This window comes from Ctenopharyngodon idella, chromosome 5 (assembly GCF_019924925.1).
Source record: "Ctenopharyngodon idella isolate HZGC_01 chromosome 5, HZGC01, whole genome shotgun sequence".
NCBI classification, from domain to species: Eukaryota; Metazoa; Chordata; class Actinopteri; order Cypriniformes; family Xenocyprididae; genus Ctenopharyngodon; species Ctenopharyngodon idella.
In genome coordinates this window covers 12,222,081-12,240,823 of record NC_067224.1, presented here as the reverse complement: position 1 = coordinate 12,240,823, position 18,743 = coordinate 12,222,081, and the positions used below count along the sequence as shown (strand labels likewise).

Genomic DNA, 18,743 nt, shown 5'->3' with positions numbered 1-18,743 from the left:
CGCCGTTGCCGGCTAAAACTCTATAGGTCAAAAAAAAAGCCATATCTAAACATGATCCAGAAGCGCAGGCGTTTTCTCTGGGCCAAGGCTCATTTAAAATGGACTGTGGCAAAGTGGAAAACTGTTCTGTGGTCAGACGAATCAAAATTTGAAGTTCTTTTTGGAAAACTGGGACACCATGTCATCTGGACTAAAGAGGACAAGGACAACCCAAGTTGTTATCAGCGCTCAGTTCAGAAGCCTGCATCTCTGATGGTATGGGGTTGCATGAGTGTGTGTGGCATGGGCAGCGTACACATCTGGAAAGGCACCATCAATGCTGAAAGGTATATCCAAGTTCTAGAACAACATATGCTCCCATCCAGACGTCATCTCTTTCAGGGAAGACCTTGCATTTTCCAACATGACAATGCCAGACCACATACTGCATCAATTACAACATCATGGCTGCATAGAAGAAGGATCCGGGTACTGAAATGGCCAGCCTGCAGTCCAGATCTTTCACCCATAGAAAACATTTGGCGCATCATAAAGAGGAAGATGCGACAAAGAAGACCTAAGACAGTTAAGCAACTAGAAGCCTGTCTTAGACAAGAATGGAACAACATTCCTATTCCTAAACTTGAGCAACTTGTCTCCTCAGTCCCCAGACGTTTGCAGACTGTTATAAAAAGAAGAGGGGATGCCACACAGTGGTAAACATGGCTTTGTCCCAACTTTTTTTTAGATGTGTTGATGCCATGAAATTTAAAATCAACTTATTTTTCCCTTAAAATGATACATTTTCTCAGTTTAAACATTTGATATATCATCTATGTTGTATTCTGAATAAAATATTGAAATTTGAAACTTCCACATCATTGCATTCCTTTTTTTATTCACAATTTGTACAGTGTCCCAACTTTTTTGGAATCGGGTTTGTAACTTTTTCTGTTCTTTCATTGTTTGTACAGTGCATTTAGTGTTATGATGAGGAGGTTAAGATGATAGAACTGATTTGTTTATCATGCATATTTGTGTGCATGTATGCTCGCTCTATTTATGTGCTTGACGTTAATAGCATTATATAAGTCGCTTAAGAATATAAGTCGCAGCACGATTCAGATGATAAAAAACTGAAAATATGGTAACCACCTAGCAACCCTCCCCAAAAAGTTTTGCACAAGCAAACTTAAACGGTTATTTCAAGATAATTCAAAGTCCTTTCCCTATGGACAGGTTAACAGATATTCAGAGCTTATTATGTGCAGTATATACAGTGTGTGAGGTAAATTAGTTCCAGTCTTATAAGGTATTCACTGAATGAGCCTCTGTCTCTTGTGTGCAGAGAGGTGTGATTAATGGGGAGATTATGCAAAGTGCTTCACCTGTAAAAGGGTGGTGACCTGCTGTTGTGCTCAAGGGCACAGCTCTGCCCTCACTTCAGCAGGTTTTCTTTCTCACGGTTAAAAGTGACACTTCCCTGCTGCAGCCAAATGGATGCAAACAAGGGCTGTCAATCAACTGCAAATTGAAATAAAATAAATTATGTGCTGATTAATGAATGAAATTAATCTCATATGTCAATATCAGAAATTAGAATCAGAAAGAGCTTTATTGCCAAGTATGTTTGCACACACAAGGAATTTGTTTTGGTGACACAAGAAGCTTCCAGTACACAGTGACAACAACAGTACACAGATAAAGGTAATTAGGTAAAATAAAAAAAAAGTATAAAGAGATATATAAGATACACAATATATATAAGAATATATGAGACACATAAGATACAGTGTATATATATATATGTATATATATATATATATATATAATAAACAAAAATAGACAAATTTGTATATACAGGTGTGCTATATACAGCAGATTATAATAGAATTTACATGGAGTGGATTAAAAAGAGGTAGGTTATTGTCAAATAAATATAAGTGGTATTGCACTTATTGCTGAGTGGGGAGAACATTTAACTGTTCATGAGGTAGACTGCCTGGGGGAAGAAACTTTTCTTGTGCCTGGCTGTTCTGGTGCTCAGCGCTCTGTGCCGCCGGCCAGAAGGCAGCAGTTCAAAGAGAGTGATTTGGATGTGAGTATACATTTCTTGGAGGGTGGGCAGGGAAGCACCAATAATCCTCTCAGCAGTCTGAACCGTCCTCTTTAGTCTTCTGATGTCTGATTTTGTAGCTGAGCCAAACCAGACAGTTATGGAATTGCAGAGGCTCAGACTCAGGGACTACAAAGTAGAACTGCATCAGCAGCTCCTGTGGCAGGTTGAACTTCTTCAGCTGGTGAAGGATGTAGTAACTCTGCTGGGCCTTTTTTGCAATAGAGCAAATATGATTGTCCCACTTCAGGTCCTGAGATAAGGAACCTGAATGACTCCACAGTGCTGTTAATGGTAGTGAGTGGGGGTAATGCTGGGGTGTTTCTCCTAAAGTCCACAGTCATCTCCACAATCATCTCCAATATACTGCTCATATATCAATTTGATGAAAAAAATGTAATTAAAAAGACAAAATAAAAGAGACAAAATAATTGAATAGATATTGCACAACAATGGTGGTACTGCAAGCTTGAATTTCTCCCATGGTAGAAAGATTTATTTATTTAAAAAAAAATTTCATCAAAAAAGCCTAAAAAAAAAAGCTGCTTATATTTATCAGGCAGTAAAAATGCCCCTTCCTGCACCCAAAACAAGGTGAAACAAGGACTGACGGGATATTTCACAGACACGGGTGAAAGAAGAATTTTAGAATGACACGACAGTTATGACACTTCATTCAACAACAACAGCTCGTTCTGTGCGTCATACATCATTACTGCATTTCTGCGTCATTGCACATGCACAGTACTTTTCAGTTTCGGATTTTCAATCCAATCATGTAACTGTGTGTATGTAAACGTAGCTTGTGCTACTACTCCAATTACAGTCGGATTATTAGGGTCAATGTAAACGCAGCTACTGAGATGGCCTGAAAAGTCTGTTTCTATCCAAAATTGCTAATTAAAATTGGAATATCACATTAAACATTTGCGAATAAAGCACCGTTTCCATCCAGTGAGCCGAAGACACTGATCTATATTAATGATTTATATATAAATAAATCATTTATATAGATCAGTGGTCAAAGAGAACAAAATCGTCACTTCCTGATAAACTAAATATCTATCAAAACTACTAAAATATCACAAAGAAAAATGGAAGTTGATGCAGTAGGAGAAGCCACTGTATATAATAATTTTCGTATATATTATATTACACCTATATTACACATGTGCATCTTGGTGTTTCCATTCAGCGTTTTATCCCAAAATGCACATAAAAATAGGTGGATGGAAATGTAGCTAATGTGTTTCTGTCTTTTTTTTTGTTTTGTTTTTTTGTTTTTGTTTTTTTTTGTTTTTCCTTTTTCTTTTTTCTTTTGCTGATATTAGAGTTTTATTCACTGTAGTAAACATACTCTCTTGTACACACTGTATGTTTGCCAGCTCAGGTGTGTCATGTTTGAATTACTTCTCTGTCCTGTTAGTCTACGGGTGTTGTATCCCAGCACATACACAAGTAAAAGTATATTTGTGCAGCTAGATCATATAAAGTGATGCGGTATCATTTATTATGTTTGCAAAGACAAGACAAGATAAGATCACCATGATATAATCAAATAATTATAAAACACTTAGCTTGCAGATCTGTAGATAGGCACCTTTGGAATTATTTGTCCATTACAGAAATCATTTGTTTCCTGTCATGAAACATTAAAGTGATGGTGTTAAAAAGCTTTCACAGTCAACAGACAAAGGATAGCTTGATGCAACCATTGAAGCTGCTTAGTTGGTATTTTCCTGTCATTCTCTGGGCAAGGTTGCAAGGACTTCCCTCTGCTATCAGCAGATGAGGTTAAAGCTCTACATAAGTCAAGTTCGTGGTCAAATCTGTCCCAATGCACATGAAGTTCTTTTTTCTTCCATTCCCAGTGGAAATGGGCAGTCTTAATATTACTGAAGTTGCTTCAGAAATATTATGCACATAGCAGAAATATATCAAAATAGAAATGGAATGAAATCAAAATCTAGTGTACATAAATGCTCTCTTAATATTTGGTCTTCTTGTTTCTGAAGAAAAATTATTCCAGGGCTATATCTGGCTTGTTTTTTCCTCTCCCAGAATAAGTTGGTGCATTTTTATTGGGTTTGAACCAAGTATGTACAGTATCTCACAGAAGTGAGTACACCCCTCACATTTTTGTAAATATTTTATTATATCTTTTCATGTGACAACACTGAAGAAATGACACTTTGCTACAATGTAAAGTAGTGAGTGTACAGCTTGTATAACAGTGTAAATTTGCTGTCCCCTCAAAATAACTCAACATACAGCCATTAATGTCTAAACCGCTGGCCACAAAAGTGAGTACACCCCTATATGAAAATGTCCAAATTGGGCCCGATTAGCCATTTTCTCTCCCCGGTGTCATGTGACTCATTAGTGTTACAAGGTCTCAGGTGTGAATGGGGAGCAGGTGTGTTAAATTTGGTGTTATCACTCTCTCATACTGGTCACTGGAAGTTCAGCATGGCACCTCATGGCAAAGAACTCTCTGAGGATCTGAAAAAAAAAAAAAGAATTGTTGCTCTGAGTGCTGCCAGCATTGCTGCAGAGGTTGAAGGGGTGGGGGGTCAGCCTGTCAGTGCTCAGACCATACGCTGCACACTGCATCAAACTGGTCTGCATGGCTGTCGTCCCAGAAGGAAGCCTCTTCTAAAGATGATGCGCAAGAAAGCCTGCAAATAGTTTGCTGAAGACAAGCAGACTAAGGACATGGATTACTGGAACCATGTCCTGTGGTCTGATGAGACTAAGATAAACTTATTTGGTTCAGATGGTGTCAAGCGCGTGTGGCGGCAACCAGGTGAGGACTACAAAGACAAGTGTGTCTTGCCTACAGTCAAGCATGGTGGTGGGAGTGTCATGGTCTGGGGCTGCATGAGTGCTGTCGGCACTGGGGAGCTACAGTTCACTGAGGGAACCATGAATGCCAACATGTACTGTGGCATACTGAAGCAGAGCATGATCCCCTCCCTTCAGAGACTGGGCCGCAGGGCAGTATTCCAACATGATAACGACCCCAAACACACTTCCAAGACGACCACTGCCTTGCTAAAAAAGCTGAGGGTACCTAAACCCTATTGAGCATCTGTGGGGCATCCTCAAACGGAAGGTGGAGGAGCGCAAAGTCTCTAACATCCACCAGCTCTGTGATGTCGTCATGGAGGAGTGGAAGAGGACTCCAGTGGCAACTTGTGAAGCTCCATGCCCAAGAGGGTTAAGGCAGTGCTGGAAAATAATGGTGGCCACACAAAATATTGACACTTTGGGCCCAATTTGGACATTTTCACTTAGGGGTGTACTCACTTTTGTGGCCAGCGGTTTAGACATTAATGGCTGTGTGTTGAGTTATTTTGAGGGGACAGCAAATTTACACTGTTATACAAGCTGTACACTCACTACTTTACATTGTAGCAAAGTGTCATTTCTTCAGTGTTGTCACATGAAAAGATAGAATAAAATATTTACAAAAATGTGAGGGATGTACTCATTTCAGTGAGATACTGTATGAACCAAGTGCTAAAATGTTCTTATCAAGGCAGCTTAGCTCAGTGTCCATACTAGGGATGGGCATTTTTGGCAAATTTTCATTTCGATCATCGATAGGTTCCAAAATGGTTAATCGAGTACTCGGGGGGGCGGGGCATGGCTGTCATGGAGATAATGAAAATATCTGAAGACTGTTAGGAAAATGAATGTTAAAAATAAAAATATGACATGAAAACCTGTCTATGAAAACATGAAAACGTGATTAGAACAGTGTTAGATTGATTATGATGCAGCAATGTTATTAATAAGGAAGTATCTAAAAGGAATAGCCGCCTGAAGTGAGTGACGCTAATAAACTGAAGCCCGTTCTATGACACATCCTATGATATTAATCAGATAACTTAGATACATAATATAGACGTAACATTACAACTTGTATCGGCACAAAATAATACAAATACCAGTGAACTTTAAGTTACGCGCTATAGCGAGAGAGTGAGAGAGAGAGAGAGCTCGCACCGTGATGCGCTTTCATGACAGTGCGCTAAATAATGGGTAAGGACAGAATTTACTGTAGATTTCTATAAAGTTCTTATTATAATGCCATGTTTATGGCAGATCTGTGCTTTATTTTAATCACATTATTAAATGATTCCATAAATCGCCTGCGCATTTTCGAAGCCATGCGAATTATGCCATTGAACAAATATGACGAAAAATGCACTGCTGCATTATTATAACATCAGTATTTTTATTTTTATTTATTTTATTTTTTTTAAAAGAAACATCTAAAAGCAATATGACCGTCTCAAATAAATCAGTCAATATCGGGCATTGCATTTGAGCATTAAACTAAATTAAACACTGATATGCAGCGCATTCAGCATCTTAATAAATGTTGATATCCCGACCCAACGCATCCTATAGTAGATTAATCAGATGTAGCTATTACAACTTTCATCTGCAAAAGGTTTGCAAATGCAAACATGAGCTTGACCGAAAGTGTAACTCCGATTGTGCTTTAAAAAGTGTCACTAGGCTACTATTTCAGCAATAGTTTGGATTCAATTGGATTCAATTTGATGCATGCTGTGGAAAGCTAAACAATCAGAGCTCAGGGCGCCGCCCAAAGTGCTGCTATAACCAATCAGGAGAAAAAAGACAAAATACATTTCGATCATCGTTTACATGATCAATCGTCGCTGTCACGGTCGAGTACTCTGTCGCTGTTGCACATCCCTAGTCCATACATAATTTTATGCCACTTCAGATCTTAGAAAGAAAGGTAAGTGGTAGGTCAGTGGACTTCTGGCCACTAGTGGCATACTAAGCTACACAATCCACATTTCCCTGTAGCTACAAATTGCTCAAATTTATTACAGCCCCATTTCCACCTCTGTTAGCTGTCCTTTCTTAGACCAAAGTAAATTGAGACAGAAGCACTGTGTACTCACTTGCTTTTTCTCATTTAATCTGATACTGATTCTGTTTAAAGAATTTACGCTAAATTTTACCATACAGCTAAGCTGACCAAAGCGGGAGGTCATGCAGTGCAGTAAATGAAGGCAACATACTGTCAAATGACAAGACTGGGGCAGTAATCCAAGTAGAATCAAACAGCTGACTCAGTATCCAAGTTGACGGCTTGAAATGCAATTGGTTCATGAATGAGAAAGCAGTAAAAGTCCATCAGCTGATTGCACAGAAGATTGCTATGTAATACATCAGACCAGAAAGTATAGGAAGTTTTCCCAACAAGGACAACGTGAAGTCTATGCTGAAGGGAGGGTAATAGGTGCAAGTAATAGAGCCTTTTATGGATTTTAAATACTTTTCCTAATTTTTTTATTTATTTTTTTATGGATAATTAAAATATTTGTATAATTACATTTTAGTCATGAAAAGTAACCACAAACCACATTATGTGATGAATGCATATTAAACAACCACAGCAATCCTCATTTCTGCATACAATACATACACTTCATTCTTTTCTAGAGCCGAATGGCAATCCCTACACTGCTCTGAAGTTATACAAACTTATACTAATTGTAAAAATGTCCACTTTCAGGTTGTGGTACATGTGTCTTTTTTTTCTGTGAAATCTTTACAGCTTTTTATAAAGTAAACGCACAAATAACTTTTATATTTGTAATATTTGAAGATGAACACTTGCTGGACTAAAGCCACTAAGGTTCACTTGATTATTTATACATTATTTTTTACAAAAATCATTCACATCAAGTCACCTTTTATTTATATAGCGCTTTACACAATACACAATGTTTCAGCTTTACAGTAATAAACAGGTAAATAATGATGAATGATGCAAACAGAATGCAATTCTGCTGTAAAGCAGCTCTAGAAAGCTCTAGAAAGTCATCATCGAGCTCAGTTCAGTTTTCATCCGATAGTGTCAGTGCAGTCAAATCAATAACATTGCAAGGGGGTGGGGGGTGTTTGGTCTGCTCTGGTCAGATGAACAAACATGGTGTGGTTTAATTACACGTCACATCAGAGTTTTGAGTAATGTTTATTTGTACATCTCTCAATCTTTATTGTATTGCATTGCATTACATGTTTTGCCCCTACAATAAAAACTACAGAGCTTTGATCATAAAACTAAACATTTAAATATCAGCTTACATACGGCATTATGAGGCGATATATAAGCAACATCACAACATCAGCCTTGCAATATCGCTCTATATCAGTACGGTTGTGATTCGGCCTTAGGTAATCACAGCTGTGCTGATATAGAGCCATATCGCACAGCTACAAGTGTGATATTGCATTTATACAACAGTTCGATGGCACAAGTATGTAAATAAGAAACAATGGAGTGTCTTTAAATAACCCTCTTTTGTGAGGAACTACTTCCTTCCGCCACAGATTGACAGTTTAAAAGTTGAGCCCAAGCCTCTGTTACTTATTCTAAAATGTCACTTTATAACTAGTAACGAAGGAACGCTGAGTTGCTTCATTGAAGCTTATTGTATTATGCAGAGTAGAGTATTATGAGAGAGAGATCGACTAAGCGAGTGCATTACCTGCATCTAGATGATATTCTTCCGGTCAATCTTATATTCATAATCACAAAATCAGTTTAAATGTCCGCTGAGGAAAGCGATATCTTTATCTTTGTCCTTTTAACATTTAAGGGGATTTCCCATGACAGCGCTAGTCAATGCATGTCAGTTGCGTCTTGTAAGATGTTGTTTAAAGTAAAAATAACATCCTTGTTTACAATCTTGTTTCAGTCCCATTCAATTTAAAGGTCTTTGCAACTGACTCACTCACTCATGAAGACGGTTTTTGCCGCCATCTAATGGCGTATTAATGTAACTTTCACTGTAGTCGAATAAATATGATTAAATATAATTATTTATTGAACAATAATATTTAAATGAATGACAATAGCCATTATAACAGTATAAGAAGTTTGTACAATAGGAAATAAACACAAGCAAACAGTTCAAACGTACAAAAGCAGCGCTCTAGTTAGTACAAGATTTGAGTTCAATGTAAATATAAAGTTCTGAAACTTAATATAGCCTTAAGCCAAATCTGTTAGCTCTGGAACAAGTAATAGATTAATAAGACCAAAAATTGCCCGCTTGATATATCCAAAATGAATTACAACTCATGTTTTAACATGTTTATATAAGAGCCAGTGGCAAATTCCCGAAGGACTGTGCGAGATGAAGCTGTTCTCGGCGTGAGTGCTGAACTGCCGCTGATGGCCTGAAGCTCACATCTCCAAAAGCGTCTAAACAAATTTTATGTTTACATATAAATCGCATATTTGAGGTTTAAACAACTACGTTCTTGCCTAAAAAAAACTCTTAAAACTACATTTCATGACACAGTAAAAGTAGTATCTGTAAAAATATGGTGGGTTTGCTCGTCCGCCTTGACACTCACTGTGAGAATGTTGAAAGCGGAGTGATTCAAATGGTGAAACGGTTCCCATGGTGATACTGGTAGAATATCACATGGCTGGAAAAAACCTCTCAGCCAATCAGATTCGAGAACCAGAATGAATTGTTGTATAAAGAGTGACAACTGATATTTTAATGCACTTTATGTAAATAATCTGCTATACTGTTATAAACATATAATTGATTTACATTACAACTATCAGAATTTCATCTGACTTTTTGTCTATATAAATAACAACAACTGCACCAAATTACATATTTTTGCTCAGTTTGGACCTGTAAATAAAACTGAGGTCGGTTTTTTTCCCCTCCTCGAGTATGAGCTCCAATTTCGCCTATATCATATGAGCCATAAAAGTCTGATGTATCAAATATAATACTCTACAAAAACATACATACAGACCTTTTTTAGACTTTTTTTTTTTTTTTTAGATTTTGTCAAAAGGTTCAATAAACTTCCATTTCAATTTTTATACCCTATTATTTCATATGTCAGACTTTACAGAGTTTAATTTCACATATAGAAAAGGACCAGATCCACTTACTGTACATAATGTGGCTCTAGGCCTAACCGCATATCATTACAAACACCTCCACATTATGTCATTTCCTGCTTTGACAAGACAAGGAGTTTTTTAAAGTCTGCAAGTTATCTGTGGTGCAAAGCATGACACTTTCACTTTAACGCATTATTTGAGAACTTTAAATATGTGAATGTATCTTTCTATTCATCATGCAATTCTTTATAACCACACTTTCATTCAAGTGGTTGGTATGCTTTTAAGGTCCTTTGGACACTTTCTCAGACTACTTAGATTTTGGTGTCACCCTGACTGGCATAGTGATATGAGGATTATAAAAGGCTTTTACTTCTCTTTCCATGGACGCTCTCACCATTCAGGATGGCCAAAGTGTGTCACTGTTCTGACGCACATGGAAAGTCATTGATTCCGTTTTCCCCTGCATGCAGGATGTGGAGTGGAATGTCAGCAGGGCTCTCTGGCTACATCTACATGTTTACAACCAGCCACAATATGCCCATCTCATTTACTAGCTGGACAACAGGAAGATGTGACAGAGAACCAGGAATTGTTTTTAAGCGGTTGCTATTACATGCACTACACTTGCTTGGAAAACATTAGTCTGGCCCTGAGGCTGAAGGTTTTCTATTAGGGATTTAAAATGAGTTTCTGAGGATTCTTTACCCATCTTACAAATACATCTCTGGTCATCTCACTGCTGATACCTAATGCATGACAGCTGATTGCCCAAGACTGCTTACTTATCTTTCAATACATTGCAGCTAATTACTCCAGGGTCATTTTATGATGCACTCCATCAAAGTTGTCCAGTCTTGTGATGATTATTTCTGTAAAACTTGATCAACAATTACCAGCAGATGGTTGAATGTGCTGTCCACATAATGCAGTGAAACGTTTTATTTTGACTGAAAATGTTTTTTGTTTGTTTGTTTTTTTTCAAGTAAAATGTTAATGTTAGATGAACCATTCCCCTTTCAGATAACAATTGCTTTTAATGGTTGTATTATTGCAGTCTGAACTGTTGATCTTGGCTTTCATTGGCTTCTCTTTTTGGACTCACCCCATGTTTTCATGTATAACAAAACAACATAATTCTTAGATGATTATATTAGCTTCCCTCTCATTGCAGCTCAGCCAACAGTGAGCTCTTTCTTTGAGTCATGTTTATGCACTAAACCAACTCAAATTAGAGTGAATTCATTACTGGCACTATGGAAACCAAAACCCCATTCATTGTGATGTTGAATATATTTGTCTCTGAATAAAGTGTCCAATTTTATTTACTCCATGTACCAGTAACAGCCTCTGCTTAGTGGAAGTAAGACAATACAGACCTTGTCTTGTGGTTTTCAAGATTGAGGATGGACAGATGACTCAGACCTGTATATCTCCCACAGTCTGATCTTCTACACAAAGCTGAAGTACTGCTTTCAGTAAGGACTCTCTCTGTTCGTTTTTTCTCAAACCTTCATTGTCGCCTCTTTCATCACACAATTAGTCTTTTTTGCAAATGCATTAGCTTGATGTTTACATTCTCAGTCCCACAGCATCTCTATCTTGCTTTCTCGGTCTCTCTTTTTGTTTTTCTTCTTTCTCTCTCCCCTTCCAAAGGCTAAAAATAGGAAGTTTTCATAGTCATTCAAGCATGAGGGCAGCCAAGCACAGATACATTTAGAGTCAGGAAGAGCTTGTCTTGCGCAAGAATTAAGGTTCTTTTGTGTGGTCATTAATCAATTGCTGGCATAATCCTGCTTTTTTTGTTCTATTTAACCGCTTGAGTGAAACAGCAGTAGATTTGTAACCTCTTTGCCAACTAGCAAGAGTTGAAAATTCACCCTTTGGATCACCCAACACCTGCAGACCATATATTCAGATGTAATGAAGTTGCATTTAGTTCCTAAGTTGCATATATGCATGTATACTGGACAAAAGAACACAATAACTAGTCATCATGTCAAATTAGTTGTCTTGCCTATTTGTAGTTGTTCAGAATCAACAACTTTACTAATAATAAATAACCTCAGAAGTCAATCATGGCAGGTTGTACTATCTGTTCTTGACTGAAACATGTCTATTATGTGCATTCTTGGATGGAATAGTTGAATTCAGTAAAGGGTGATTCATGCAGCGTAGTAAAATGAGATTGTGTAGAAATGGCACTGCCCAAGCATTAGTCAGACTAATGGAAAATAGAATCTCTAATCTCATCCTTTGCTTGTTATGCAGCAAACATATATAAGGTTACCTTGCCTAAGGTTGAACTGCTTAGAACCAAATTAAAAGGGCTTTCATTAGCAATGAATGACTGATTTTTTTTTTTTTTTTTTCACATGTATGTGTGTGGGTCATAGGCTACATCTAAAATGCTCTTACTCTATAAGAAGCAATTCTGGTGATGTGATGTCCCTGTGCTGCTAAAACCCAATATTTTATTAAGAAGTAAGAAGCAATAAAAAGAAGCAATTCTTAAATGTTTTGAAGCAATTCTGAGAAGTTATGATGTTGCTGAAGATGAAAATGTTAATGTATAATGCAGGAGTGTGTGTCCTGGTTCTGTCTTTGATGAATCTATGTGTGTGAGAGTGGTAGATTATAGATTTATAGCACAGCCTATCCCAGTGTGTTTCATTCACTTGCAGCTCTGAGATAGGGACGGAAAACTTAAATACATTAATCTGAATAACTATATCCAGTCACTCAGAACAATCCTCTCAGTGTTATGAGAGGGAGCTAAATCGAATTTATCATGCTTTCTTTAAAATCAGTCTTTGCCACCCTAAACTGTTTCTTCACATTTCCCATGCAATGCTTTACCTTACCACAGCGCGAAACGATTTCATAGATTGTTATTGTATTGTAATTTGCTATTTTCTATTGCTATTTTTTATTTATAAAACACATTACTGCTGCTAAACAACCAGTGTGGCTAAGTGGAGATGATGTTATGGCTCCGTAAATTAGATTATTACATTTTCTGAAGAAAATTTGAGTGCTTTTTGCACATATGCCACCACACTGCTGGGGCACTCTAGGTGCTTGCCAGGGTATTACTTTTGAGATTTGAGTTGGGTGGTGACTTAACTAGTAAAAAGAGCCCACTTCAAGTTTACTTCAATGAAGACTATGGATTTATTTTATTTTTTTGGTCTGTTTTATTGTAAACCAGAGGAAAAATCATTCTGATTTCTTGGAAAATTAACTGCACATCTCTTCTTTACAAGCTGCACAATTTGAGGTATCATTCATATCCAGAGCACAAACAGTGTTACACACCAAATATAATTCATAGGGTTTGGGATTTCAAATCAAAATATGAGCAATCATAATAGTGATTATCAATGTTCTCTCTAATTTTTGTTCTTGCTGTGCAAAACCTTTCTCTCTTTGGACATTTCCTGCCACCTGAGCAAAAACATCCGTTATACCAGACCTGTAAAGGTTACGCCATGCAATTGTAACTTAAAACTTTATAGTTCTTTTTTTTTTAAATTTGATTTAACTTAAAGTGCCCCTATTATGCTATAAATGCTCCTAATTTTGTTTTGGAGGTCTTCTACAATAGGATTACATGCACCCAAGGTCAAACACTAATTTTCTCATAATATACATTGCACATCACCTAATTTCTCTGAAAACGGTTATACTTTCCATGAGTCTACTCTGATCTGATTGGTCAGATGGCCCAGTCTGTTGTGATTTGTCTACAGCTTACAGCGTGCCTATTACCATATCTGAATTTCAGCTCTGGAGGCTTCCTTAGCACTTGTATATACAGTGATACAAACAGTATTGGTAGCCTCAGTTTTACCATATCAATTTGAGACTTGACGTCAACATCACAAACCAAACATTTCCAGGCCTCAGCTATGACTACAGTGTTAGAGGGCGGGTATTAAATATTAAATCAGATTTTTGAAAACAAGCAGCTAATTTAGAAGTTACTAAATGAAGCACATTTTTAGATTACCTGAGCAAACATTTTTTAATGAGCTCTGTTAACTGTGCTATTCTTTACCAAGAAATTATATTTAAAAATCTCACACAATACAGTTACTTTCTGATGAAATAGGTTCATAATCAAATCACAACCATTAAAATATTCAATGATTAAAATATTTTTACAGTGATTTGGCTCGCTTCATGTTTTTTTTTATCTCTAAAACAGTGATTTCTTTTTAAAACCCTGTAGATCTGAAATAATCTTTGTATTAGTGTAATGCATCAGCTTTAACAATCCCCAGTCCAGCATATTTTGTGTTGGTAAATTCCAAAATTCCTTTCACCAGCCTGCCCTCCCAAAGAATAATTAACCTCCATTTTACAAACAGCGTAAAGAGGAGATATATATCACCCACACCCACTCTGATGCCACTCAGATGCCAGTGTTCTTGTTTTTGCTGTGCTGCTGTGGCTACAGTGCAGTGAAGCGGTGCCTGGTGGCCATTTGAATGTGACGGGACAAAACACATCTCTCACACAGATACGCCAGGCTTTGTACAGTGGAATGAGAAAAATGGTCACATTGTCAAATATCCCTGGCCTGAAGGACAGGAGTTTGTTAACTAGAACAATGTTGTTTCTTTAGTTGTTTAATTTAATTTTTATGGCTTAGTCATATGAAAACATCATTCATTTTTTATCAAATATTGGGCTAAAAAAGAGATATAGTTGCCCAGAGGAATGGTTTTGGGTGGTCGTATTTCTCAAACAAATTTGTACAGCATATACTGCAACTAAGATGTCCAACACTAACAAAATATCATTATTTCCTCTCTACCCAGGTGTCCAGTCAACCAAAAAGTCAGGGATCCCAGCTCCTCGTGAGATCCCGCATAGCATCTCCAGAGAACGTGTCTCATTGCGTGACCAACAGAAAAGCTCTACAGCCAAAAAGATGGTCACCAGTGCCAGCACCTCCAGCCTGTCCACGCTGACCAAGCATTCTCGTGGCTCTGTCAAGACCAAAGCAGAGTCTGTTGTTTTGGACAAGACTCTGCTGGAGAGTCAGGTGAGGGAGCTCCTGGCTGAGGCCAAAACCAAAGAGTTTGAGATCAGTAAGTTACGGATGGAGCTCCAACGACACAAAGGGAAGGATTCATTATCAGAGGCTTGTACACCAGAGGGGAGTTCAGAGATAGAAAAGACACCGACACAGCCTGACGATATCCAGGTGCTCGTAGGGGAACTGAGGGAGAAGAATGGACGTTTCCAGCGTGAGTTGGCCACTTTGCGGGAAGAGAATCAGGCTTTGAAGCAGAAGCTTATTACATTAGAGAGCACTACAACACTGCTCACCAGCTCCAGCAAGCATTCAGTTAATGGGGTTTTACCAGATAATACCACTTTAGATGCCGTAAACGGAAGCCACCTTAAAACTTCTGTGTCATCTGGTAGTGAAGGCTCTCCTTTACCCTCCTCAGACTCCTCAGAGTTTGAGAAGATTCCCTCACTTTCAGACTCAGTCACTGGCAGCATTAAGAGTGTTGTGCCCAGTGGTGTGGTGAAAGAGCTCTCAGTGCAGTCCCTGACAGACCGCATCCAGAAGATGGAAGAGAGTCATCACAGTACGGCCGAAGAACTACAGGCCACTCTACAGGAGCTGGCCGACCAGCAACAGGTTGTCCAGGAGCTAACAGCTGAAAATGAGCGTCTCGCGGAGGAGAAGGGCCTCTTACAGACTTCCCTACAGCAGCAAAGGGAGCGTGTAGAACTATTGGCACAACAGAATGAGTCCCTTCTCCAGAGGCTCAGAGAACAACCTCAAAGTCAAGAAGCTGAGGCTTCACGTGCCTCTCGGGTTGCAGAGCTTGAACAGCGTTTGGCTGAGCATGTGGAGAGCTCCCGCTTCGAAAGAGAGAAGCTGGTTGACATCCAGCAGCAGCTTACAGGGAGTCTTAGAGCTCTGGAAAAGGAGAATCAGGAGGCACAAATTGCTGTGAAGAGCTTAAATGAAGAATTAGAGCTTCTTCAAGGGCATCTGGATAGCGAGAAGGTTGCTAGAGATGAGGCGGTGAGGAAAACTGAGGAACAGCGGCTATCCTCTGAGGCTTTGAGAGTGGAGAATATCAGTCTGAAGACGCAGGTTGAGGTGGAGAGGCAGAAGGTAGCTGAGTTGAAGGCAGTGCAGAGCGCCAGTGACAACACAGAGTTGCAAAGTCTGCTCAAAGCAGCGCATGAAGATAGAGACAAGCTGAAGCTGAGCTGCACGGAGCTACGACAAGAGCTGCAGCAGGTGCGTAGTACAACGGAATGTGCTCAGGACGCGCTAGACAAGGTAGAGAACAACACTGGTAATTTATGATATAAAGATGCAGGTATCACCCAATTCTGATAATATTAAAGTGGCCAAAATACTAGCAAGTTATTTGTTTATCACTAGTTTTTAATTTGGTAATGCTTGTATGCAATCAGGATATTTTTTGAAGTCCACAGATGCAACTACAACTGTTAAGGAATTTGTAAAGCAAATTGTAAAATGTGCGATGAATACAGATGGTCATATAGTATACACCACGGATATCGAATCCTGTTCCTGGAGGGCCACCTTCTTGCAGAATTTAGCTCCAACACACTTGCCTGGAAGCCTGTAGTTATCCTGAAGACGGCTGTATCAGAAATTGCCCCCTACACCCTCAATCACTATTCCCTACATTACTTCACTTCTATAGTCTGCTAAAAGACTTGAATAAAAACAAGTGAGTGAATTCAGACACTGAGTGTGCATGTGCTGCGGATGCCATCTTCCATCGAAATGCGTGAATTTATTTAGTGTGATGATCATAGTCCATGGTTATTCTATAGTGGCTAGCCATTGAGTGTACAACGATTGCTAACTCATTATTTAGTTGCATAATGGAGGTCAATGAGTGCACTTGATAATGTCCACTATGGTTATGGACACCATTAAAAATGGCTGTCTCCTCAAATAGTGCTCTATATTAGGGTATAGAGGCGATTTGGGACACAGACCGTGATTAGATGATTCAGGTGTGTATATGGGATGGAGCTAAACTTTGTTGGAATGTGGACAGCCCTGGTATACACAAACCAACAGTTCCAGCACCTTATTATTATTATTTTAAGAGCGTTTGGTGTTTCAAAGTTCCAAAGCTCTGGCTATAATTCTTGGGAAGATGTGCATCATTTACACTTTGCAGGTTTAGTTCCACACAGTCAATATTTTTCTTAAAGATGGAAACTGTTTGAAATCATTTTAAGGCACTTTAAATTCATAATGTATTGAAAATAGCCTTGGTGTTGGAAATGGGTGAATTCTTTGTCCAGTTGGCTTGTATTATGACTATCATCACCTCAGATGTTTTTAGTGCCAAATTAGTCATGACTCATTTTTAGTGATCGACTGATATTGATTTTTTTTAGAACCGATACCGATAATTTGTGTGTTTATGTGCCCAATAACCGATATGCAGAACTGATATTTATTTACTGTTATACTTCTGTTTTTGACACGATTACAACACCACTGAACTGAACAAACCATTTTATTTATAATAATCACTCCCTCCTTGCATAGAAAACAAAACAAATTTGTAGCAAATAAGCTCAAAATAAATATGAATAATTAATCATAACTAGTTATAATTAATTATAAATATTTGGATCAGTTAATAAAATTAACTTAATGTAATAAAATTAATATTACAATCAATTAACCTGTTGTCCAATGAACACACAGTGTTAATTGTTTATTAATTCTAAGAAATGTTCATTTCCAGGTTATGGGAAATAACAATCTTATTGTACAGTACTACTCAGAGCCTGTAGTCAGGATCTGCATGAATAGGGACTCCAGTATATGAGTGTGAAACACGGACAACTTTACGTGTGACATGAACAAGACTTTATTAACTAGACTAAACACCTAATTACTCTAACATTCACACACATACATGCATACAGTTTACCAAGGGAAAGAGAGAGTTGAAGCAGAGTATAGGAAAGCAAGAAGTTACAGCATTGTTTGAAATTCAGCAGATCAACAGCCTTGAGCAAACCATCAGTTTAGTTTTAACAGGCCCTTCTTTAAAAGGGGTAAGGATATTCAATGTATCAGATAATGAGACTAAGTTTGATACTTGCATGTCTCTCCAAGTTAAATTAAAACTGTCCTGATGCGATTTGTGGAGGCTCCCGTTGAATCTTTGCTGATATTGTCTTGATGAAAGAGAACCAGTTGGATTCAGAGGATCTTTGGTGAATGGAAGGTCTAGGCCAAAGCCTGGAACAAGCTTGGGGGTTCCTTAGAAGCTTCTAGCTTCTCACAGCATCATCTTAACATCAGCATTTGTCAGTAAAAGAGAAGAGAGCTTGATCTTGTGATCAGTGAATATAAGGGGTGAAGATGTCACACCCTCTTAAGGTGTCCGAGCCAATAAGAAGTTGCCCCCTCGGAGGGAACTTTACGAGTCTTTGTGACTTTGGCAGGATATTATCATAAGAAACTGGATTGGATGAATGAGAGAAGAACCTTCTAGATTCTTATAATACTAATGTGTCACAGAGTTAGTAACATGTAACATAAATTACCAAATAGGAAACGAAAGTTGGAGTCCGTAGATACCAAACATGCTACCATGCTATGTAATTTCAGTTAACTGTACATTTGCAACTCTGGAACTTTAATACCAAAATAGTTCAAAGGAGAGAATTAAT

At 38.1% G+C, this 18,743-nt stretch overlaps 1 protein-coding gene across 6 annotated transcripts in view; it reads left to right on the top strand.

The window, feature by feature from the left end:
* Nucleotides 1-18,743, top strand: part of specc1 (sperm antigen with calponin homology and coiled-coil domains 1) — a 224,598-nt gene that overhangs the window by 86,002 nt on the left and 119,853 nt on the right. For 4 of the 6 annotated variants that reach the window (XM_051893767.1, XM_051893766.1, XM_051893770.1 and 1 more), the window contains one exon: nt 14,852-16,344. In XM_051893767.1, coding sequence (XP_051749727.1) covers nt 14,852-16,344 — 1,493 coding nt within the window. Of the gene's footprint in view, nt 1-11,353; nt 11,504-14,851; nt 16,345-18,743 lie in introns of those variants that run through there. The other 2 variants (XM_051893771.1, XM_051893768.1) reach the window with 2 other exon arrangements.